Genomic DNA, 21871 nt, shown 5'->3' on the forward strand with positions numbered 1-21871 from the left:
CACTCCCATCCTCATCGCCGAAGTCCCCAAGATCGCCTTCCAACCCTCGTCGTTCCGCTACGACTGCTTCGAGGGCAACCAGCCGAACTCGAACGGGATCTGGCGACCTCTTTCTCCTCGAGGAGACAGAGTTAGGGTCTTGAATGGTGCTATTCGAGGGAGGAGGGAGAACTAGGCTGGTGGGATGAGAGAGTAGGATGAAAGAAGAAGGAGCAGGGAGGACGAGGTAGGGTTCTACGTTACACGAACAACAACACAGACACGAACTTCTATCTCTCTTCCCTTATCTTCCTTTGCATACCTTTACGTTTCAACGATATCACGACACCCCGGAACAGCTTCGCTCTCAACCCTTTCGTAGCTCTCTTTATGTACCTGTTACTAGATTACTGCTGTCTTAATGCTCTTGTGCTCTCCTCTCTGGCTCGTTCTCGTCTCGAAGAGCGGAAAGGGCATCGATGTTCGACGAAAGAGAAGGAGTTACGAGAAGAAGGGTAAGGAGAGGTCGTAAGGGTACGTCAAGATATTAGAGAAGATCAACGGGGACGAGAAGTAAGAGATCGAGAGACAGAAGTGACGCAACGAAGGACAAAGACGACGGAGAGAAACGAGCGGAGACGCGACGAGGATCGAACCTAGTAGTTACGAATTCGTCGATGCTCGCTGAGGAGGTTAGATATGTAGTTCTTCCCGTCGGTGTCGTTCCTCGTCTTTCGGAGGGGTACTGCGAAGACGAAAAAACGAAGGGAAAAGAGGCGGGAAGGTCAGCTGGATTCGAGAAGAGGACGTCCGAGCGAGAGGTAGAGAAGGATTGATGCTCACGCCACTCTCCGTTGAAGACGACGAGAACTCGCATCCCAGGATCGTAATCGAGTCCTTCGAGCACTGGTAGGAGGGGGGGGGATAACGCCGCGAGAGGGAGAAAGGCAAACGGAGCGATGAGTTTCGAACGAGGAACGCGTGGAAGGGAAAACGACGGAGATGGACTTACGTTTGGGAGTAAAGAGGAAGAACTGTCCAGCGTTTGCCGGGTTCGAGGTAACCTGGGAAGACGAGAAGGGAGGAAGAAGGAGGCGAAGTCAGAACTGTCTCGGGAGCGGACGATTTCTCGCACGGAGGAACTCACCGCAACGAGCTGGTTGTGAACCGCTCTCTCGGCTCGAGAGTCCATTCCTTGATTGATCCTGAAGTTTGAAAGGGAAGAGCAAGGATGGTCAGTGTCCGGCGGGGAAAGGAGCGGTCGAGTCGACGTCGCGTCCTTCGAGGTGAGAAAGACTCACTCGTCGACGACGGTGAAGGGAGTGTTGGCGAGTTCGATGCAGCTGAGAAGGTACATGATGGTGGTGAGGGATCGTTCCTTGGGACCGAAGGGGAAGAAAAGGTTCAGCTCGAGCAAATGAAGACGAAGTTCTTCGGTCGTCGAGAACGAAGACTCACTCCTCCAGACTGATGATGAGACGTAAGGACCTCCATCGCTTGGCTTCCACGGAAAGATACGAGGATCTCGATAGCCCATTCGTTGTAGTCTGAGGGAATGAGACGGAAAGGAGGCAAGGATCAGCGTCGGTTCGTAACCAAAAGCAACTCGGAGAGAAGGTCGGCGTCGTACCTTCGTCCTCCTTGATTCGGATCTCTCCTCGATTGTCGAGAGCGTCCATGGACGCACTGAACTTCTTGTTGAAGTTGGCGACGAGCTTCCTGAGTTCCGGAAGCCACTTCCCCTGGAAGAAAGAGAAGAAGAGAGAGAAATAACAACGACGATCAGTTTGACGCTCAAGAAAACGAGGAGTCGAGAAACGGAAGCTCACTCGGAAGGAGGTGATGTTCTTCGTTATCGTCCGTTGCCTCTGTTCGAGAGTGGCCTGATCCTTCTCCAGCGTAGAGAGCTGTACAAGAGAAGGAAGAGACGACGAATCAGTGGGAGCTCTCAGTCGAGACAGAACGAAACGCCGACTCACCAAGTTCTCCGCTCGTCTGAACTTCTCCAACACCGCCGGATCCTCTCCTCCCAAGGCGTCCAGTTCGTTCGTCAACACCAAAAGCTCTTCGTGAAGCACTCGAGGCTGAGGAAGAGATCCTTCTCCTTCCTGCGTCATCACCTCAATGCGAGCCAAAACTCTGTCCGACTCGGACGAGGGAAGGTCCATGAGTTTCTTCTCGGCCTTCTTGTTGAGAGCGAGAGCCTTCTCTCTGAGCTTGTGGACCTTAGCGGTGACTGAAAAGAAAGGGACGAGGATGCGTCAGAAGAGGCGAGGCAACTGAGCAAACGAAGGAGAGAAAGACTCACCCATATCGTAAGTCTTCTTGGCGGCCAAACTTTCCTTCTTGGTTTTCTTCGACTGAGCTTGAACCTCCTCAATGTTTTCTTGAAGTTGGAAGACGGCGAGACTCGTGTCGACGAGGGATTGATGGGTTCGAGAAGCGACGAGAGCGGTTTTCTGTTGGCAGCGAAAGGAAGAAGAAGAACGGAGTCAGTTCGCCGGTTGAAGTCCAAGTGAGCAATGGCGTCCAGCAGCGAGTAAACCCACCATGTACTGAAGATCAAGCTTGAGCTTCTCCTTCACGATATCTCGAAGTTCCCTCCTGATCTCGTCGTTCGACTCCTCCTCCGAAGGAGCGTTCTCCAACTCGTCGAGCGTCTTTCGCTGGTTGTCTGTTAACGAGGCGAAGAAGGAAAGAAGAACTTATGTTAGTAGGGGAGATAGCGGAAGACGAAAGAGGCGCGACGAACCGAGAGTCAGCTTGTTCTTGAAGTTCGCCTTGACGAGATCTTGAGCGGACTTGACTGCTTTCTTCGCCTTGTCCTAACACAAGAACGTCCGAAGGAGGTTTGAGAGTCAGCTCAGAGTTGGGCGCTTCGCTGGCTCGATAAAAAGAGAAGAGACGAGAAAGAGGGAAGACAAACCGAAGCATGTTTCGCCTCCTCGATCTGAGTCTTGAGCTCCGCCTCCGTCTCGTCGAGCTGTTCGAGCATCTTGGGAGTCTTGTTGATGTCCTCCTGCACGGAAGCGATGTTGCTGTAGGCCTCGTCGATAGCGTTTTGGTCGACTGCAACGCAAAAGCGAGAAGAGACGAAAGAAAAATCAGTTTGGCCTCGCTTCACCCAGTCGCATCAGGAAGAGGCGGAAGAGGGTCAAAAAAAAGGGAGGAATAACGAACCGACGTTCTTGAAGCTCCTTGCCGGACTGATCTGAACAGTCGACGCACTCGAAAGTTGAGCACCGTACCTCGAGTTGGAGTTCGAGTAGCGAATATTCCCGGCGATGTAGTTGGTGAGACGTGTTTTCCGAACGACGTCGTAGTTGATGGTGTTGAGTTGGCTTCCTTCGGAGAGAATTCGAGAGGAGATGGCCTTGATGTGAAGGAGGAGAAGAGAAACCGAAGGGATCAGCGAGAGGAACGACTCGACTCGACGACGAACGAAAGAGTGAAGAGCCCACGTTTCGATGAAGGTTTCCGTTGCTCTCTAGGAACTCCTTAACTGGATCAGGAGCGTCGATGAAGTCGATGGCGTATCCGTCGAAGCCCATTTGGAGGAGCTGAGGAACATAGACGCCTCGAGTCAGTTCTCGACTCGAGCTCTAAACGAACAGCGAAAGTCCCAAACGAACCTGTTCGTGTGGAACCGGCCCAGATCGAGGTCGATAGGGCGTGTTGATGAGGGTCCAGTTGGCTTGAAGGTACTCTATTCGTCCACTAGGTCCTCGAGTTCCCTTGTCGACTGAGGGACAGGAAAGCGAAGCAGCCACAGAAAGATCAGCCTTCCTCTTCTCTCCCCTCTCTCTCGACCTTCGAAGAGTGCTTACCCATTCGTCCAATCATATCGTAATCCTCTTGACACTGAACGACGACCGTCTGACAATCACAAAGTCCCAACGAAGGAAAGACGCGTCGTGTCAGCTCGTCGTCCCTTCCCGGGAACAAAAATAGAAGGAATAGAAGCACTCACCCTCATGAGTGCCCCAGGAATCGTCGCTTCAACCCTACTCGCATGCTCCATCTGCTTCACGCTCACACACAAGCATGGCGGCTCGAAAACCTCCATCTTGAACATCGACCCTTTCCCTTCAGCAGCCTCCGCCTTGTCCTTCCTGATGATTTGGACGAGCTTGATGACTCCTTCCGACGTAGGCCATTTCCTGAGGTTCTGCATTCGAGCGTTGCTGACGCTTTGGAGTTGGTTGATCCTGTTTGGGGAAGGCGTTGAGGGGAGGAGGGTCAGCAACGACGGAGGGGGCTCGATATTGATATCAGGACTCACCTCGATCTCAATCGTGCGATCTGAGCCTTCTTGTCCCCCACAGCTCTCCTGATCTTGGTTCTCTCGTCGTCGACTTCCGTCTCGAGTCGTTCTTCGAGGTCTCGAACTGCGACTTGGGCGTCGTGCTGGGAACGGACAAAGAAAGGGCAAAGAAACCTCGAGTGAGTTGGCTGCTTTACTCTTCGAGCGAGGGAGAAAGAAAATAATCGAAGGAGACTCACTACCTTCCTCCTCAAAGCATCCTCATCCACCTCCTTCGGAAGCTTCCTCTTCTCCCAGCTCTTCTCCAGCTTCGCAACGACCTTCCTCTTCGTCTCCAAAAGCTTCTTCTTCTTGGCCCTTCGGTTTTCTTGATTGTCGAAGTTTTCGAGGATGACGTCTTTGTCGTCGGCCTGAGCGAGCGCGAGTTGAAGCAAGAGGTGGGAGCGACAAGGTCAGTTGGACGAAGATGGGAAGGGGAGAGGGACACAGGAGAGAACGGACGACTCACGAGCGTCTTGATATCCGACTTCAGCCTCTTGAGGTTATCGTTCGCCGTCGAAGCCTTCTCCTTGTACTTCTTGATCTTGTCCTTCTCGTCAGTTTCCAGCTCGACGAAATGTCTACAACCCCAAAGCAAATCCAAGCAGTCAGCTCTCGACGCGTCGTCGATCCTCCTGCTCCTCCCTGTCCCTCTCTCCTCTTCCCTTCCCTCATCTTTTCTCTGAGGGTAAGAATGGAGCGACTTACGCCTCCAACTGCGAATAAGGATCCAAAGTCGTCGCAGCAGTCCTCCAAACAGCGTGCAGCCTCTTCCGTGCGTCTCTCGACTCATTCCAGACGTCCTTAGCTTGCGCGTAGTCCGACCAGGGGATGATGTGTTCGAGGAAGAAGATCTGGCATATTGACGCGAGTGAGGAGCAAATTTGAAGCTGTGATTGGTCGAGGGAAAAGGAAAGGAAACGAGAACGGACGAACCTGACTAGCCAACTCCTTCCTCTCCTCCGCATCCTTCACTTCAGCTTGAAGTCTCTCGTTCGCAGCTCGTCGACGTTCCACTTCGGTAGTCTTCGTCTCGAGGGCCTGTTAAACGCGTCGCAACCGATCCAAAGGAAAGCGTCAGTTCTCTCCTCCATCCGCTTCCTCCGCCCTCCTCTTCCTCATCGCTCCTCCCTCTTCCCTGCACAGACCCCACCGCACACTTCAACAAAGAAAGGGATGTCCTCAACTCACCTTCCCAACCTCCTTCCCCTCCTTGGTCAACTCAATCAACTTCTCGTGCCACTCGGTCATCTGTGCCGGTCCAGCGGCCTTCTGAGTCTGTCGAAGGAGTTCCTGAGGCGACATTTCGGCGAATTGGGCGACTCGTTCTTGGGGCATGAAGGAGCTGGACCGAAGAGGGATAGTGGGAAAGGTGAGCGAGAGAGCGACGCGGCGGAGAGAGAGAGAGAGAGAGGAAGAAAGAAGGAACAAACCAGAGGTTCCCGATCTGGATGTTGAGAGCTGTGACTTTCTCTCGGATCGTCTTCGCGGTCACGGCGTAGTCTTGACGTCCCAAACCCCCAAGAAAGAGAAAGGAAATCGCGTTAGAAACGGACGCGAGGCTGCTGAGCTCGTCGCCTTCGAACCTCCGTTCCTTCGAGCGACCGAGCCACGCTTCCACCGCCCAAAGTCACCACCAAGATACAACGTGATACCCTTCAACTCACCATTCAACCAAAAAGTCGTCGTATTCTTCCCCCATGTGAGATCCCTTCGAATGACCAGATTCGGTTCGTCGTCGGAAGCGGACTTGAGTTCGATCTCGGTGTATCCCTTCTTGGCTCCCGTTCGAATGAAAGCGTCAAAACGATCTCCTCTGCCGAGGACCTGGAAAGACCCAAGGAAATGATGAGCGGAGGAAAGAGAGAGAGAGGGGGGAGGGAAGAGGGAAAGAAAGAAGGGAGGGAAGGAAGACGCGAGCTCACGTTCGGAGACCAACCGAGCCCTATCGCCAAAGCACAGACGATGGAGGATTTCCCGGATCCATTGGGAGCCTGTAATTGAGTCATCCGACGCGTTAGTCATTGTTCTTGAGAGTAAAAGCAAAGCGAGAAAGAGAGAAGGAGAGGAAGAGGGAAAAAGCTCACAATGACAGAGTTCAAGCCAGGTCCACACCGAAACTCTACACCCTTGAAGGTCATAAAGTTCTTGAGAGCAATTCTGACGATAGATCCTGGTAGGAAGCCATCTGCTCCTCTGGTAGCCAATCTCTTCAAAACCTCTTCCGAGAGGACAGCTTGGGTGCCTCTCCCATCCGCTACTTCTCCTGCTCGTTCATCGTCGTCGTCGTCGAGCTCATCCGCCTCGGCATCGTCGTCGTCGTCGTTATCTAATCTCCTCCTCTTGAAGGTTCCAGCTGGGAGATCTTCCTCCTCTTCGAGTTTGGCGGGAGGAGCGTCGAAGCCGTCGAGCTCGAGCTCCGAGAGCTCGTCTTGATCTGGTTCTGGTTCTGGTTCGTCTTGGTCTGGTAGATTAGGTTTCCTTCGTTTGTTGGCTGGAACGAGGGAAGGATCCTTTTCGTCGACTTCTTCTGCTGCTGCTGCTGCTGCTGGAGGAGATCGCTTCATTCCTGAGGGTTGTTGGCGTTGAAGGAGAAGGGAGCGTCGAGACTCTCTTTCGAAGCTGACCCTTTCCTTCCTTCCTTCCTTCCTTCTCTCTAACGACCAGCCTCTAAACGACCGATCTCACCCTTTCACTTCCGAAGATAAGATAACCGAGACCCGAAAGATGGCCTCCCGATTATCACTCTTATCAAGTGAGCAGCACACGTCGTTATCATCTCGCCGAACCCCAGTGAGGACGAGCTGACCTCTCTCCTTCCTTCCCTCCTCCTCAGATCCCTCCTCCTCGCCTTCCTCCTCCCCCAACGCTCGCTACTCCCTCCCAGCAGGAGGTACCTTCCCAACAGGCTCTCCTATAGGAGTCAACGCGAAACGAACTTCTCAACAGGGTCAAGCAGGAGGTCAAGGCTCCATCTTGGAGAGACCGTTCGTTCAGCTCCCTCCTCTCTCCTTCCCCTCCTATCAAGCTCGAAGTTCACCTCCTCTGGGTTCTTTTGTGTATAGATACAACAAAACTCTCCGATCGGAAGTATCCTTATCAGCCTACGCGTTCATGATCTCGGAAGTGATCTCGTACTGTCAATCGAGGGTGGATTCCATCTCGGAGTTGGAAGCGAGGTCAGCTCGCACTCTTCCTTCCTCTCTCCTCCCTCGTTCGTCTCGAACTCACGCGTTTGCTTCCTCTTTGACTTCGAAACAGACTCTCCTCGCTCGGTCACCACGTCGGGATCCGGATCTTGTCGTTGCTGCTTCTGAGGAACATGAACGGGAACGCTGCAGCTTTGAAGGTGCGAGCTCAACCTCCTCCCATCTCCTCCCCTCCCTCCTTTGCCCGCCCTTCGTCGCTGACGCGTTTGACTTTCTGCTTTCAATTGTTGTGCTACACAGGACCCTAAGAAAGAATCACGTTTGATCCCATGCTTGCAGTTCATCCACACTCAGGTCTACCGAGCAGCGTTTGGACGACCGGCGGACGGGCTGGAGAAGAGCTTTGGAGGGGAGGATGAATGTGAGTCGCTTCTTGTTCTTTTGACTCTCTCTCTCTTCCTTCACTCTCGTCCCATTTCCTCCCTTTGACCGCCTTTTGCTTCCTCTCGCGTTCTCACCGCGTCCCTTCGTCCCTTGGCCTCGTCGTTCGTCCGTTCTGACACGCGTCTCTTTCTTCCTTCGTTGCTTTCGCTCCCAACCAGACATGATCTCCCTCAACGTCCCACCTTTAACCCAACACATCTCCATCCCGAAGGATATGTCGTCCCTCTCGTGCGAAGCCTTCACCGCTGGATTGGTTGAGGGAGTCTTGGATGGGTTGGATTTCGTGCGTGTCGCCTGCTTTCTTTCTCTTCCCTCCCTTCAACCTCCCTCGCCCTCTCCATCCCCTCGGCACACCCATTTCTCCCTCCTTTCCTCTTTTCCCTCCCTTCTCTCGTCGTCTCGCTGCTTCCGTCCACTTTTCGTCGTCGTTCAAACCCAACCCTGACCCTTCTTTCCGTCCGTCTTCAACGCAACCCGTTCGCAGCCCGCAAAAGTCACAGCCCACTCCGTCCCGATCGAGGGTTTCCCCTTGAGATCGGTGGTGCTGATCAAGCTGGGGAGGAGCGTGATGGAGAGGGAGGAAGGGTTCGGAGGGAGTGGGAGGTGATGGATGGAACGGTTGGGTTCAGGTGGGGTTTGGGTTCGATTTGTGTCGGCTAGATAGATACTCGGATGGTCAGGCGAGCCTGATTTTGTTTGAGACTAGAGGAGAGGGAGGGAAGAGGAAGAGAGGTGGGGGGAGTAAAGGGAGACAGAAAGAGAAAGAAGGAGAGAGGACGGGGACGCGTCGAGCTTCCCTCTCTTCCGTTCGATCCGTCGAGCCTCGTTGCCCAGTACTCGAGCTCCTACATCGCTTTCCAGTCTCTCCTTCTCAAAGCTCAGCAAAAACGTATCATGAAACGTATCGCGTCGCAGCGGCGGTTCGGTTGAGAGCTAGCATACATAGTGGTGGAGAGAAAAACCAGCAGTCTATAGACGAAAAAAGGGAAGAGTTAGAGAAAATGAAAAAAAATGAAGTGAAGGGCAAAGCCGAGTGAAAGAGAAGAGATCGTCGTGCGGACGACTCGAGAGAGAAACCAAAAAAGGAGGGACGACGTGAACGAGAAGGAGACGAGATGGGTATGGATATCTAGTTCTTCTTTCCAGAGAGCTTGGCCTTGGCGATCTGCTCCTGCGACCTCTTGGCGAGCATGTTCTGTTAGGAAAAGGAACGAAGGGGGAAGGAAGGGTCAGCGACGACGCGTGAGGAACGAGAGGCGAAGAGACGAGACGAGAGACTGACCTTGTAATCGACAATGGTCATACCCTCCTTGGACAAGTTGATGATCTTCTTTCCCTTGACCTCCCAAATCTCCTCAGCGACCTGCGAGATGAGACCTGTTGTGAAAACGAGAAGAAACAAGAAGGTCAGCATCGAGTTGGCGGCGAGAAGAGGAACGAGGGAGACTGAAGAACGTACGGAAATCGTGAGAAACGATTACGACACCTCCCGAGAAGGACTTGATAGCCGAGGCGAGAGCGTCGATGGACTCCATGTCCAAGTGGTTCGTAGGCTCGTCGAGAAGAATGACGGAAGGGTACTCCATGGCTGAGAGACGAGAAAGAAAGGAAAGCGACGAGACGAGTCAGCTCTTCGAAATCTCGACGAACGATGATTAGTGGGAGAGACCACTAACCGAGCTGGGAGAAGACGACTCGGTTTCGAAGACCATCGGAGAGCTGGGAGATGGGCGAGGTCTGATGGGTTCCGGAAAGACCGAATCGACCGAGCTGAGATCGCCAGAACTGCAAGAAGAAACAAACGAAGCAACGAGTTGTCAGGTTCGATCTCCAGAGAGGAAGTAAGGGTCGAAGGGACGACGAACCTGGAGATCCTTATCGGGGAACTTGGCGTGGAAGAGGGACTCGAAGTGCTCGAGGGGAGACTTGTTGTAAGGGAGCTGATCAGCAGAGTGCTGGGAGTACTTGGCGAGCTTGAGGGCAGAGTGCTTGCTGATGGATCCCTCGGTAGGGGAGAGCTCTCCAGTGATCATGTTGAGGAGCGTCGACTTTCCGGTTCTGAGAGGACGAAGGAGGCGAAATCAGCTCGAGATCGAACGGAGACGCGTAGAATTGAAGGAAACGTACCCGTTGTCTCCGACAATGGCGATTCGGGAGTCCATATCGATACCGAAGGAGAGGTCCTTGTACAGGTAATCGACCTTCTTTCCAGAGTAGGAGAAGGCGACGTCGGAGAAGGCGATGATGGGGGGAGGGAGCTTGGAGACGTCCTCGAACTTGAAGGAGAGGACCTTGGGCTTGGAAACCTCCTTGATGAGACCAGCAGCCTCCATCTTGTCAATGATCTGGAGAGAGAGAGAAATGAAGGAGGGAGAAGTGGTCAGCAAGGAAGAGGCCAGGAAGGGTCGAGCTCGACGCGTCGAAGGGAACGAACCTTCTGCTTGGACTTAGCCTGCTTGACCAAGTTGGCGTAGGTACCAGCGGAAGCACTGAGAGGAGAAGAAGAAAGCGAGGGTCAGACAGATGCTCGAGACGTCGACGAGAAGATACGAAGGGCTACTCACATGAACTTCTTGATGTGGGCAATCTCATCCTGCTGCTTAGCGTAGGCCTTCATCTGGTTGACGTCGTTCTCGGACTTGGTTCGGACGTAGGTCGAGTAGTTTCCTCCGTAGTAGACGAGCTTCTTCTCCATGGTCAGGTCCATGATGTTGGTGCAGACGGAATCCATGAAATCTTGCGAGTGGGAGGTCTGGTTTTCGAACGAAGGAGAGGAAAGAGTCAGCGAGAGTCCCACGACGAACAGCACAGAGCAAGCATAGAAAAATAACTCACGAGAATGAGGATGTGGTTGTAGGTGGAAAGGTAAGCCTCGAGCCAGACGACGGCTCCGAGATCCAAATGGGAGGTGGGCTCATCGAGGAGGAGAAGATGAGGCTTGACGAAGAGAGCTCGAGCGAGAGCGACTCGCATCCTCCATCCTCCAGACATATCCTTCGTGGGCTTGGCGAGCATAGGAGCGGTGAATCCGAGACCGTGAAGAATGGCTCCAGCCTTGGCCTCGAACATGGCAGGGTCGAGCTCCTCAATCTGCTCGTAGACGGCATCGAGAGCGAGCTCGTCGACGTTGTCGGCAACGGAGAGCTCCTCAGCGAGCTTCTCGAGTCGCTCGACCTTCTCCTTGGCGGAAGCGATACAGAAGTCGAGGGGCTTGACATCCGAAGGCTCGACGGCTCCTCGAACGATGTGGATCTGGGGAAGGACAGGGAAGGGACGGGAAAGGATGAGCTGCTGAGCGAGTTCGAAAAGAGACTGAGGGACGTACATCGATGTGATCAGGGATATCGATATCTCGCTCGGCGATGGATTGCAGGAAGGTAGACTGAAGGAGGTGGGGAACGAGGGAGAGGTCAGGGAAAGGGACGGGAGGGAAGGTCGTGAAAAAGTCTTTGGGTTCGAGCTCACCTTTCCAGATCCGTTCTCTCCGAGGAGACCGTACCTAGAGTGCAAGAAAGCAACTTAATCAGCTTCTCACCTCCAACGAGCTCATCTTTGAAATATACAAACTCACCTCTGACCGTAGCTGAAGAAGGCAAGGAAGGAGGAAAGAAGATCAGCTTGGACGGGAGGAAACGCGAAAGGAAGGAGAGACTCGAGACTCACTTGAGAACAACCTCAGCAGACTCAATCAAGACACGTCCGTGGAAAGAAAGCGAGTATCCGTCGAGCTTGACATCTCGACCCTTGGCGTCGGAAGCGAGAACTCCAGTAGCGGATCTGAAGTCAAAAAGGAAACAAGAGAAAGATCGAACCAACGAGCGTCGGCTCAGATCAGCTTCAACCTTTCCTTCCTTCCCTCCCGTTCGCTTCCTTTCCACCTCCACGCCACCGGTTGTTCTACACATGCCCAAAACTCACCGGTCGGCGGCGGATCCGATGTGAGAATCCCTCATTCCAGCGTTGAGGTCCTCGACCGAGTGGTTGGTGGAAAGGGAGGTGAGGGGAGTGCTGGCGGTGGATTCAGAGGGAGAGTCGGTCGATCCCTTCTTGGGCTTGGAAGCCTTGTAGAGAAACAAAGAAGGATACAATAGTCTCAGACCCTGCAGGATCTAGAGAACAAACGGTCTCGTAGCTTTCTAGCTGCTGAAACGTGCGAGCTCACCTTAGCTGCCAAACGAGCGGCCTTGGAAGCGGACAGAGGAGCCATGGTGCTTTTTTGAAGGGGGAGCTGGAGGGGAAACGACAAGATTTGTTGAGTAAGAACTTGGGAGCCTCGAGTGACGTCTGAGAGAGTCTAGCGAGCTCACGGGGAAGGAGGGGGGAGGGGGAGGGGGGAGGGGAGGGAGAAGGGTGGGAGTTGGGGGTCAGACAGAGCACTTTTTCGAACCTCTCGACGTCTGCTCCCTGCGGAATCAAACCAGACGTCACTTTTCCTTCCGTTTTTGCTGGACTGACACTTTCGAGCTGGACGAGAAGAGCAAAGATCTGCCTACCCGAAGGTTTGAGGACGCCGAATTTCTGTACCTGCTCTTATGGCCGGGTCGTGCGTCCCTGAGCAGTCGCGTCGCGACGTTGCAGTCTCGTTCCTCCCTTTCTTCCCTGGTCCTGTCACTCTCGGGACTTTCTGCTGTCACTCTGGCCAAGTTTCGAGCTGCGTGTATTCATTTACGTTCGTTTTTCGCTCCCCTCCCATTTTGCTAACCGTTCTAAGGGAACCCTCTCGCCAAGTTCCCGCCCAAAGTGATCCACCACCCTCTCGCCAACACCCTCCCTCCTTCCTCCTCCCACATCTTCCTCGCACAATCCATCATCCCCTCGTAAGGCTCATCCTCCGATCGGAATCCGACCACGTCCTCTCCCTCAGCGAAGTAAGGCAGGGCGATGTCCTCCGACGTAGGAGCGGAGGAGCTAGGCAGGGCGGAGTAGGCGGAGGTGTGGTTCCTCTGAAGACTCAGCCGAGTAGAGATGACTTCGAGAGGTGTGAGAACGAGGGTTGAAAGGGCTTGGAACTGTACGAGAGAGGATCGAGAAGCGGGTCAGAGAGACGCGTCGTGAGAGAAGAGTGATCGAAGAGAACGACGAACGAAAAAGAAGAGGAAGTATCTGAACGCTGAGAACTCGAGGTTGGCTGTAGGGTTCTCGGCGGGGAAGTCTTCTCCGTCCTCTGGGAGGACGATTACGTCGGCTGAGGGGAGGCGAGAACGAAAACAAAGGTTGAAGGAACGAGGAGTCAGTCACACCGCTACATTTGATTTCGACGGCTCAGACGCTCGAGTTGGGATGTAGTCCCTAGTCTCTCGTAGAGCTGCTTGGGCACCTCCAGAACCTGGAAGCCGAGAACGAGGAGAGAGAGAAATCGAGACTCACCAGATCCCCAACCGGGCAAGATGACGCTCCTCACGATTCGCATCACGAAGACCGTCCAGAACACGAAGGCAGCCGTCGAAGCGAGCAAACCAGGCGTGAGGTAAAGGACCCAAGGCTTCTCTCGTTCGTGAGGGGTGAAGAGGGCCGAGAGGGAGACTCGGAAAGAGCGAAGATCGGTGGGGAGGATATAAGGTGTTGTGATTGCTCTGGTGAGGTGAGAAAAGAGATAAACTGTGAGATTGTGTTCTGGAGAGACGAGAGATCGAGGAAGTATAAAGGAAAGGAACGAACCGGTTCGTGAGGATCAGAAGAGGGAGGGAGATGAACGTGACGACGAGGGAGACGATGGCCATTCGAAGTCCTGAAGGATTGGGGACCGTAGCTCCGGATGGAACGAAGGAGGACGAAGCACCGAGGAAAATGATGGTGATGGCGAAGTTGATGGAGTGAGAGAGGATGTAGGGGAAGATTCCTGTTCGAGGGGAGAGTCGAGAGAAAAGAGAGAAGAGAGAGTCAGGAAGGGTGTTCGAACTCGTCTCTAGGGAAATTTTCCACTGATAAAAGTTGCCCAGCATCAAGTTCCTCTTGAGCACCACTCCCAGACGGAAAGATGGAAGCCACACGAAGAGAAGAAGGACGAAAAAGGACGGATCCCAAACTCAAAAGCGAACGACCGAATGCGAGTCGAGCCTCACCTTTGTACAACCCAGCAAACCCTTCCAGCTCCTTGACTCTCTTGATCATTCCCCACAGAGAAGTAACCACAGGTCCAACCCTATATCCGTAAGCAGAGCAAAACAATCAGCGGCTTGGGTTTGAAACTTCGCTTGCGGGCGAAGTTCAAGAAGAAGGGAGGAAACGAACCTGGCATCTTCCTCCTGTTCCAATCCTACACCTCTCGGCGTGAAGTTGGCTCGGAATCGAACGAGCGATCCGACGAGAGGAACGAGGAAGAGAGAACGGAAACCGACGACGAAGACGCTGGTGAAGAGGCCGTGCGGTGGAGGGAAGGGAGAAGGGACGGTGAGCTTGGAATGAAACGAGAGATGGGGTCGAGTTTGAAGAGGGAAGACGGAGACTCACGCAAAGATCGGAGCCAGAATCGCCAGCAAGAGGATTTGGAAAAAGGATTCAAAGAAAGACATGGTTTCAGTTGTTGAGGGTGCTGGTCGTTGGCAGTTTCAAGGCAGGGGAGAGGGAAGGGGAGGGGAGGACAAGGGAGCTCGATTTCGCCGCAAGAGAGTGACGTGTTTTCGATGCCGCAGTTTCTTTCAGATTTTTACGCAGATGTTAGAGTTGTAGAAGGTAGAGCTTTCAATCAGCTACAAGAATATGTCTTTTCAAAGAACCATTGTAGATCATCTTTTGTGCCTATCTCGATCCCTGTCACGCGTCCTCTCCCTGTCGCGATCTCCTCCTCCTCCTCCTCCTCGTTCCCTCTCCCTCCTATCATCCCGATTCCTACTATCCCTCGAGTCTCTCCTCGGAGGACTCCTACTCCTACTCCTGCTCCTTCCACCATCTCCTCCTCCTCTCCTACTTCGCTCGTCTCGTCCTCCTCCTCCTCCTCCACGATGGTCCCTCTCCCTCTCCTTTCCTCCTCGAGACGATCCCCCTCCGCCGCTCCCTCCGTGATCGAAAACCATCCCCATCGGTGCTCCTTTCCCTGATGCTCCGTATCCCTCGTCCCGGAATCGAGAGGAAGCGACGAGATCGTTTCGACCTCCAAATCCACCGCCGCGTCCTCCTCCTCCTCCTCGACCTCCTCGACCTCCTCCACGACCTCCACCGCCGACGGAGGAAGCTGCTGAGCCCCAGGAGCCTCCCATTTTCTTGATGGATTGGGAGCTGGGAAGGAAGGAGCGAAAAAAAGGAAGAAGAAGTCAGCTCGTGAGGACGCGACGAGGAGGAAGAAGGAAGGAGACGAACAAATCGACCCAAATTCGACGATCGTCAACGAGGACGTTCTGCATCTTGAAGTAGGCCTGCAGAATCAAAGCGAGCAAAACAGATTCAGCTCTCGATGTTCATACTTTATGACCGAGATGCTTCAAGAAACTCACCTGCTCAGCTTCCTCCCTCTTGTCGAACTCGACGAACGCGTACTGCAAACTGTCCCCAGTCTTCTTGTCCCTCAGCACCTCGCAGCTCATGATCTTGCCGAACCTCGAAAAGATCAACTCGAGATCCTCGTCCCTGGTGACCGGGTTGAGCTTGCAGACGAAGAGGACGTTCTCTGGAGGTCGAACGTTGGCGAAGGGAAGGTCTCCGATCATCTCGAGCGTGAGAGCGGAAGCTGAGGCGGCTTGGGTTCGTCGTTGAGCTTCCATTTCGGATTCGGGGAGCGTGGCGAGAGCGTCTTCGTCGTCGAGGATTCGAAGGTTGGGATTGGTGTCGGGAATGAGGGTTGGAGAGGAGGGAGGGATGAGGAGACCTGGTGGGTCGGGGAAGGGATCGTCTGAAGGGAGGAAAGGGGAAGATAGGTCAGCTTCGGTACCAAAGGAAGGCCTGTGAAAAATATCCCTTACCCAGCACCACGACATGCCTGATCCTAACATCCTTCAACGGCCTTCCGTCCGTATCAACAAAGACCTCGTTCATCTGCTCCAACACGTCCAAGCCCTCGACGACCCTTCCAAAGACGGCGTGCGTTGAATCGAGGTACTCTATTCCTCCTTCGGCGAGGGTGATGAAGAACTGAGATCCGCATCCACCTTGAGGACCTGGAGCGACGGCCATGGAGACGGTTCCTCGAGAAGAGTGCTTGAGACGAGGAACGATGGTTGGTTTGAAGTAGCGAGGGACGGAGGATGAAGACGAGGACGACGAAGAGAGGGAAGCGAGGTGGGACCTGAAGGATTGCCCTCCGGTTCCCGTAGCTGTTGGATCTCCAGTCTGAGCGATGAAATCCTTCGAGACTGGGGAGGATGGGAGGAGAGGGAGGGAAGGAAGGAAGGAAGCATGGTGAGCTTCGATCTTCCCTCCTTCCTTCGCGGCGGCTTTGCGACTCACTGTTGAAGAAGGCGTTGAGGTTGTAGTAGTAGATCTTGCAGAGCTGAATGGGAGATAACGGAAGCAGATCAAATCCAAACCTTGATCAGCGAAAGATCCAGAGAAGGCGAGATGGAAACGGACGAGCTCACCTTGAGGAAGTTCTCGGACAACTCTGGGCACGCTTCGACTTCGAGATCGATAACGAGATCTCCTAGACTCGTTTCTAGTAGAACGCTCATCGGAGGAACGAGAGAGTCGGCCTTTTGTAGATAAGATAAGAAAGGGGGAAGTGACGGTCGAGAGGCAAAGAAGGAAGAGGTCGGTGTCGAGTGGGACGAAAAACGAGCTCTCCTTCCTCTTCTCCTTCCCAACCATCTTCACGGCCCTTTTCTTCCCTTTTCTCATCCCCGCATCTACCGAGGATGCTCGTTATTCAAAGGAGGTCAGCTCCGCAGCTACGGACAGCAGCAGCCAGGGTCTCTGGAGGATCCCTTCTTCGAGCAGGAGCACCAGGAGGAGGACAAGGTCAACGAGCTTCCTCCCTCGACCTCAACATAGAGTCCCTCCGGTCGTACTCGAGCAGCTCAAAGGTACAGAGGATCTCTGCGTGTATACCTTCCTGGATCTACCACTTTACCAACGCTCTTCTTTCTTTCCCTTTCGTTTTTTTTCGCAGGGTTCCGTTCTCGCGTCGAGCTCATCCCGAACTCCTTCCTCCTTCGCTCCTTGTTCCGCGACCTCCCTCCTTCGCTTCAACTCTACGGCCGCCATCTCGACGGAACCTACTCCCACTCCTACACCTACACCTTCGTCTTTAGATTCGAATCCCTCTCTACCCTCGGAATCCAAGTCAACTCCCTCCTCCTCCTCGCCGTACCCAAGCCGTGCCTCCGCCTTGGACGCCATCGCTTCCTTCCAAACGCTCTCTCCTCCAGCAACTCCGAAACAATACGAAGAGCTCCTCTCAGTCCTCACTCAACACTCGTCCAAATCCGACTTGAAACCCCTCGTCCCTCCTGCGATCTCGGTCTACAAGCAGATGGTCGAGCTCAAAGTCGAACCCACCCAAACCTCCATCTCCAACCTCATCCTCCTCCTCTGCTCTCACGACAAGAAGCTCAACAAGGTCTACCTCCCTCAACAAGCCCAACCCGTCGATCCAACCGTCAAAGGCAGCATCGCAGTCTCGGACAGACCAAACCTAGCCTTCTCGTCAGCCGTCGCGCTCTTCAGAGCAGCCCTCCCTCGACATCTCGAACGGAAGTCGGTCACCTTCGACACCGACGTCTACGAGGCTCTCCTCCTCTCGTCGGTACTTCACAGGGATCCCCAGACGGCAAGGGAGATCTACTTGGAGATGGATAAGCAGTCGCAGCAGGAGAGGGAGCCGGGGAGGTCGAACGTCAAGATCACCGCGATCGCCGTCCAGAGCTTGATCAACGCCTTCGCCTTCACCAACGCAGGAGCCGTCAAGGTCGCTTTCGAAGCTTTCAGGGGCAAGGAGGGGGAAGGATCACTCCTTACCAGTCAGCATTCGTGAGTCTTTGTCTCCCTCAAAGGAGTGTCGACGTGTCGACTGGCGCTGATTCCCCGGCTTCGTTCGTCTCGTTCTATCCTCGCCACTCGAATATATAGACGACAAATGATCTGGATCGCTGCGATGAAGGCGTATCTCCTCTGCGGCGACGTCAAAGCTGCAGAGGAGCTCTTCACCCAGGTCGTTACCGCTCCTCGTCCTCCTCCCGTCCCTGCGTCGGCTTCGTCTTCCTCCCCCGTTCCTGAGGAGACTGGGAACAACACCACGACTCCCACGGACGCTTCTATCATCATGAGTTCGGATACTCCTACTTCTTCTCCGTCCTCCTCGTCCGAAGCGGAGGCGCCAATCGAACCCGCCAACCCCCCACCTTCCTCCTCGTCCTCCTCCCCTTCATCCCTCGACGCTTCCTCTTCCACCTCCATCGAACCCATCTCCGCACCCAACGATCTATCTCCAACCCCTTCCATCGCTTCGGACATCGCTCTCAAAGCCATCTTCAACTTTGCACCCGACCAGGCCAAGACCCGACGCGACTCCCTCTCAGCCTTCCTCCTTCACGCTGCCTCCCTCCCTCTCCCTCAACCCGAAATAGAAAGGACCATCCGAACGGTCGTCGATCTCGCTATCCAAGACGTAAACTACAAGCAGATCGTGGACACCGTGCGTCTCCTTCACCGAACAGTCCCAACCTGGACGTCGGACGTCGATCTCGTCGGAATCCAGGCTCTCACCCACGGAAGGACCAGCAACGCCGGTCATCGTCGAGAGGCTTTCAAGCTCGCTCTGAAGAGACTCGAGAGAGGAAGAGAGCTCGAGCCGTTCCCCGTCGCAACGGCGAAGGATCTCGTTCGAGCGCATGCGACGTCAGGAAGGTCGTCGGACGAGGTCGCCAACTTCCACCGCCTCGTTCTCGCCACCCAGTCCTCCTTCCTCCTACGACTGGAGGCTCACAAGAAGATCCTCGCTCCTCTTCTCCGAGAGACCCTCCGACCTGCCGACCATCAACTCCAGACGATCGTAAAGGTCATCGCTGCGGCCCGTGAGCTGGACGTTCGAGAAGGCCACGGTTTCCTCGTCAACTACATCGGTTCCTTCGGAGACATCTACGCCAAGGCAAAGGCTCAAGTCGGAGGAGACATCACTCGTCTGAACCTCACGAGCTCGTCGGCTGGGAGTCTCCTCGAGCTCGTCGCAGCCCAAGAAGATCAACCTCGTCCCAAAACCTCGTCGCTATCTCGTCGTCCCCGCATGTCCCTCGTCGAGGAGTTCGTCCAGGATCTCATCAACGCGGGAGACGCCCTGGAACCCATCGCAATCCCTCGTCGTCAAGCTGCGGCAGCTAGGAGGATCCTCTCAGAGTCGACAGGGTGGGCTGAGGCGAACTTGCTGTTGGAGCCCTTTTTGGAGGAGCCAGTGGAGGACGAGAAGAGGCTGGAGGAGGCAGAGAAGGAGACAAGCGTCTCCAAGAGTCCAGAGGGGATCGAGTATTTGAGTCCAGAGACTGAGGGAGAGTCGTTGGTTGAGGGGGAGGAGGTCGAATCAGCCGAGATCGAACAACCCGAGGTCATCAAGATCGTGCAACAGGTCTTCGACTTCGAAGACGCGCCTTGGAGATATCTCATCCGAGAAGGAGAGGGACTAGTCGCACTTCTTCCCACTCCTCCACCTCCTTCGTTGTCCCCGGAACCCACCACGGAATCCAACGATCTCGACGACGCGTCTCCCTCCCTCTCTTCTCCCCAGGACGAACCCTCCCCTTCCTCCGGATCGTCTCCCATCGATTCGGCTCCTTCCCTCTCAACTTCCAAATCCTCCAAACCCAAAAGCAACTCGAAGCGATCCGTTCAACTCCTCGACGCTCGTCTCCAAACCCTCCTCGTCAATACCACTCCCGATTCAGCAGTCGCCTCCTACCACTGTCTTCGAGACATCCTCGCCACCGGACACGTCCCTCCCTTCTCTCTCCTCTCCCAAGTCGCAGACTCGCTCGGTCGTCGGTTCGAACATCAGAAAGTCGTCGAGGTCGTTCAACTCATCGAACACGTGTCGGAGGGAGGAAAGGTCTGGGATCAGTCGTCGGCCGTTCGAGTCCACAGCGAGATCATCTCTGCTTTCGCCTACTGTCGAGATCTCCTTTCCACGGAGTACCATCGAACGTACCTTCAGGAGAAGATGGGAGCCAGAGCCAACTCCTCCGCCTACGGAGCACTCATCTTCAACGGAGAGGACTCGACAGGAGAAGCCAGCTACGCCGTCAAGCTCTGGAAGGAGGCTCGACGTGGGAACGGCTCGACTCATCGACATCTCTACAACGGAATGATGAGGGCGCTGGGCAAGGTCGGGAAGGCGAAGGAGGCCGTCAAGATGTTGGCTTCGATGAGGGAAGGTCGAGCGACGCCGTCGTGGGCTAGTTACGGATTCGCCATCGTTCGTCTCTTTCTCCCTCTCTCTCTTTTCTTCTCTCTGATCATCACTGACTTGTCGATCCCTGTTACCTTTTTCTTCCTCAGGAGGCTTGTCTTCAAGCTGGAGACCTCGAGAAGGCCAAGGAACTCTACGAGCAGATGCAGCGTGAGACTCTCTCCGCTCCGAGACGTGACTTCAAGCCTTCGATTCTTCCCTTCACGTGAGTGCTCCTTCCGCTTTTCTCCCTAAACATCTTCTCAACCCACCTTCTGACTTTTTCTCACTTTCTCGACTCGTCACAGCTCGCTGATGCAGCACTACGCGACGAAGCAACCGGATCGAGACGCTCTCCTCAGGATCGACGGAGACCTTCGAGATCTCGACCTCCTCTCTCACTCCCTTACCTACGAGGTCCTTATACACGCCTACGGAGGTATCGCACCGGTCGACAAGAACACCATGTGGGAAGTCATCGAGCTCCTCGAGGCCAACGAGACTCAGCATGCGAAGATCCAGGGATTCCATTGGGCTGCTGTGATCAGGTGTTTGGGAGTTGATGGTGAGCGTTTCTCTACTTTTATGTTTCTCTCTCTTGCCTCGAAGATACGTTGACTGATCTCATCCTCTTCTGTTTCGTATCGGTAGACTTCGACGCTGCCGTCGCCACCTTCGAAGGAATCGAGGCCCGTCCTTCCTCTTTCGCCAAGAACCCTCCTCTCCCCGACGTCCCAGCCTACGAAGCCATCCTCGAGGTATCCAAGTCCAACGACCGTCAAGACATCGTCGAGAAGTACGCGACCCAGATGGAGTCGACTCTCGTCGCTTCGACGGCCAAGGCGGATCTCCTCATCAAGACCTACGCTGAGTTGAAGGACATCGAGTCGGCGAGGAGAGTGTTCGAGAGCACGCGTGATGAGCCTGTTGGTAAGTCCTCTGATCTTTTCTTTCAATCAGTCTCTCTTTTACCTCGCTGGGGTCCTAATCGTTCCTCACGTCCTCTTCCTCCCCCCCACAACAGACCTCGTCCATCCCCTCCGTCTCGACCCGTCCCGACCCCTCGCCAACGTCTCCTCTCCAATCTACCGTCTCGGATCCACCTGGAACGCCATCATCCAAGCCGAGTTCGCCCAAGGCAACCAGGAGGAAGCCATCGCTCTTCTCACCAGGATGCAGGCGACCGAATGGAAACCGACTCGTGCGTTCCTCCTCTTCTTCTCTCCTTCCCCACTTTCGTCCAGAGCTGACTGATCGTCTTGCCGGTCTTCGCCGTTTGCAGAACGACCCATCGCTACCATCCTCCAACTCGGAGAGCTTCTCTCGGTCGAGACGAACGAGGAAGTGGAAACGGTCGAATTCAATTTCGCCTCGGACCTGAACGCTCCTCAGTTCATCAACCTCGAGTCGGAGCTCGCTCCCCCACCGGAAGAAGAGATTGTTGAAACTGAGGTATCGGACGAGGCCGAGGTTGTCGTCGTGGGGGAGGTGGTCGAGGAAGACGCGTCGGCGTCGAAACCGTAGCTTTTCAGATTGTCGTTTCTTTTCAGCCCCCTCTCCTTTTCGCACTTTCTGTACCGTGTATAGTTTAGCATCTCCTCATCCCTTCCCTTTTCAGCATCTCTTCTTTCGCTTAGATCTATCTGCATGGTTGGGTCACGGAAGGACGAAAGAGAGTTGACTTCCAGCTCTTCA

General features: G+C 54.5%; 6 protein-coding genes across 6 annotated transcripts; 2 read left to right on the forward strand and 4 right to left on the reverse strand.

Moving 5' to 3' along the window:
- Nucleotides 1–439: 439 nt before the first annotated feature.
- Nucleotides 440–6927, reverse strand: BDY24DRAFT_356208 (uncharacterized protein). Its single transcript, XM_076637797.1, has 28 exons — nucleotides 6370–6927; nucleotides 6208–6276; nucleotides 5950–6109; nucleotides 5716–5785; nucleotides 5474–5627; nucleotides 5219–5323; nucleotides 4991–5136; nucleotides 4752–4863; nucleotides 4483–4653; nucleotides 4262–4386; nucleotides 3950–4187; nucleotides 3807–3855; nucleotides 3612–3721; nucleotides 3441–3539; nucleotides 3160–3352; nucleotides 2906–3048; nucleotides 2732–2804; nucleotides 2529–2653; nucleotides 2288–2438; nucleotides 1959–2215; nucleotides 1809–1886; nucleotides 1610–1721; nucleotides 1438–1526; nucleotides 1281–1357; nucleotides 1127–1184; nucleotides 992–1043; nucleotides 823–885; nucleotides 440–724 (listed from the first exon to the last, which is right to left on the reverse strand). The coding sequence occupies exons 1-28, from the start codon at nucleotides 6847–6849 to the stop codon at nucleotides 636–638; spliced, it is 3648 nt and encodes a 1215-aa protein (XP_076492404.1). The 5' UTR covers nucleotides 6850–6927; the 3' UTR covers nucleotides 440–635.
- On the forward strand, nucleotides 6851–8577 carry TRS31 (TRAPP subunit TRS31). The gene is made up of 7 exons (XM_076642428.1): nucleotides 6851–7037; nucleotides 7119–7269; nucleotides 7348–7461; nucleotides 7544–7631; nucleotides 7732–7852; nucleotides 8034–8158; nucleotides 8360–8577. The coding sequence occupies exons 1-7, from the start codon at nucleotides 7010–7012 to the stop codon at nucleotides 8480–8482; spliced, it is 750 nt and encodes a 249-aa protein (XP_076492405.1). The 5' UTR covers nucleotides 6851–7009; the 3' UTR covers nucleotides 8483–8577.
- Nucleotides 8578–8796: 219 nt separating this feature from the next.
- ARB1 (ATP-binding cassette family ATPase ARB1) lies at nucleotides 8797–12208 on the reverse strand. Its single transcript, XM_076642429.1, has 15 exons — nucleotides 12038–12208; nucleotides 11794–11936; nucleotides 11539–11652; nucleotides 11447–11458; nucleotides 11341–11374; nucleotides 11201–11257; nucleotides 10711–11127; nucleotides 10440–10627; nucleotides 10310–10364; nucleotides 10003–10220; nucleotides 9741–9933; nucleotides 9552–9660; nucleotides 9335–9463; nucleotides 9158–9252; nucleotides 8797–9070 (listed from the first exon to the last, which is right to left on the reverse strand). Exons 1-15 carry the CDS (start codon nucleotides 12080–12082, stop codon nucleotides 9005–9007), a joined length of 1875 nt encoding a protein of 624 aa, XP_076492406.1. The 5' UTR covers nucleotides 12083–12208; the 3' UTR covers nucleotides 8797–9004.
- Nucleotides 12209–12581: 373 nt separating this feature from the next.
- Nucleotides 12582–14210, reverse strand: BDY24DRAFT_345501 (mitochondrial carrier; the record flags this gene model as incomplete). The annotated part of the gene is made up of 6 exons (XM_076637599.1): nucleotides 12582–12877; nucleotides 12953–13060; nucleotides 13255–13448; nucleotides 13534–13714; nucleotides 13938–14017; nucleotides 14107–14210. Coding segments are annotated over 6 exons (963 nt in total), but the record flags the coding sequence as incomplete, so codon positions are not given.
- Nucleotides 14211–14570: 360 nt separating this feature from the next.
- BDY24DRAFT_437056 (PPIL4 family peptidylprolyl isomerase) lies at nucleotides 14571–16631 on the reverse strand. Its single transcript, XM_076644249.1, has 6 exons — nucleotides 16386–16631; nucleotides 16255–16297; nucleotides 15771–16160; nucleotides 15306–15700; nucleotides 15172–15227; nucleotides 14571–15090 (listed from the first exon to the last, which is right to left on the reverse strand). Exons 1-6 carry the CDS (start codon nucleotides 16473–16475, stop codon nucleotides 14601–14603), a joined length of 1464 nt encoding a protein of 487 aa, XP_076492408.1. The 5' UTR covers nucleotides 16476–16631; the 3' UTR covers nucleotides 14571–14600.
- BDY24DRAFT_437057 (uncharacterized protein) lies at nucleotides 16606–21842 on the forward strand. The gene is made up of 8 exons (XM_076644250.1): nucleotides 16606–16826; nucleotides 16913–17772; nucleotides 17872–20203; nucleotides 20287–20402; nucleotides 20485–20741; nucleotides 20828–21106; nucleotides 21201–21377; nucleotides 21459–21842. Exons 1-8 carry the CDS (start codon nucleotides 16659–16661, stop codon nucleotides 21698–21700), a joined length of 4431 nt encoding a protein of 1476 aa, XP_076492409.1. The 5' UTR covers nucleotides 16606–16658; the 3' UTR covers nucleotides 21701–21842.
- Nucleotides 21843–21871: the final 29 nt, after the last annotated feature.

The sequence above is a fragment of the Mrakia frigida genome, assembly GCF_051309035.1.
Source record: "Mrakia frigida strain ATCC 22029 unplaced genomic scaffold BDY24scaffold_48, whole genome shotgun sequence".
In the NCBI taxonomy this organism is placed as follows: domain Eukaryota; kingdom Fungi; phylum Basidiomycota; class Tremellomycetes; order Cystofilobasidiales; family Mrakiaceae; genus Mrakia; species Mrakia frigida.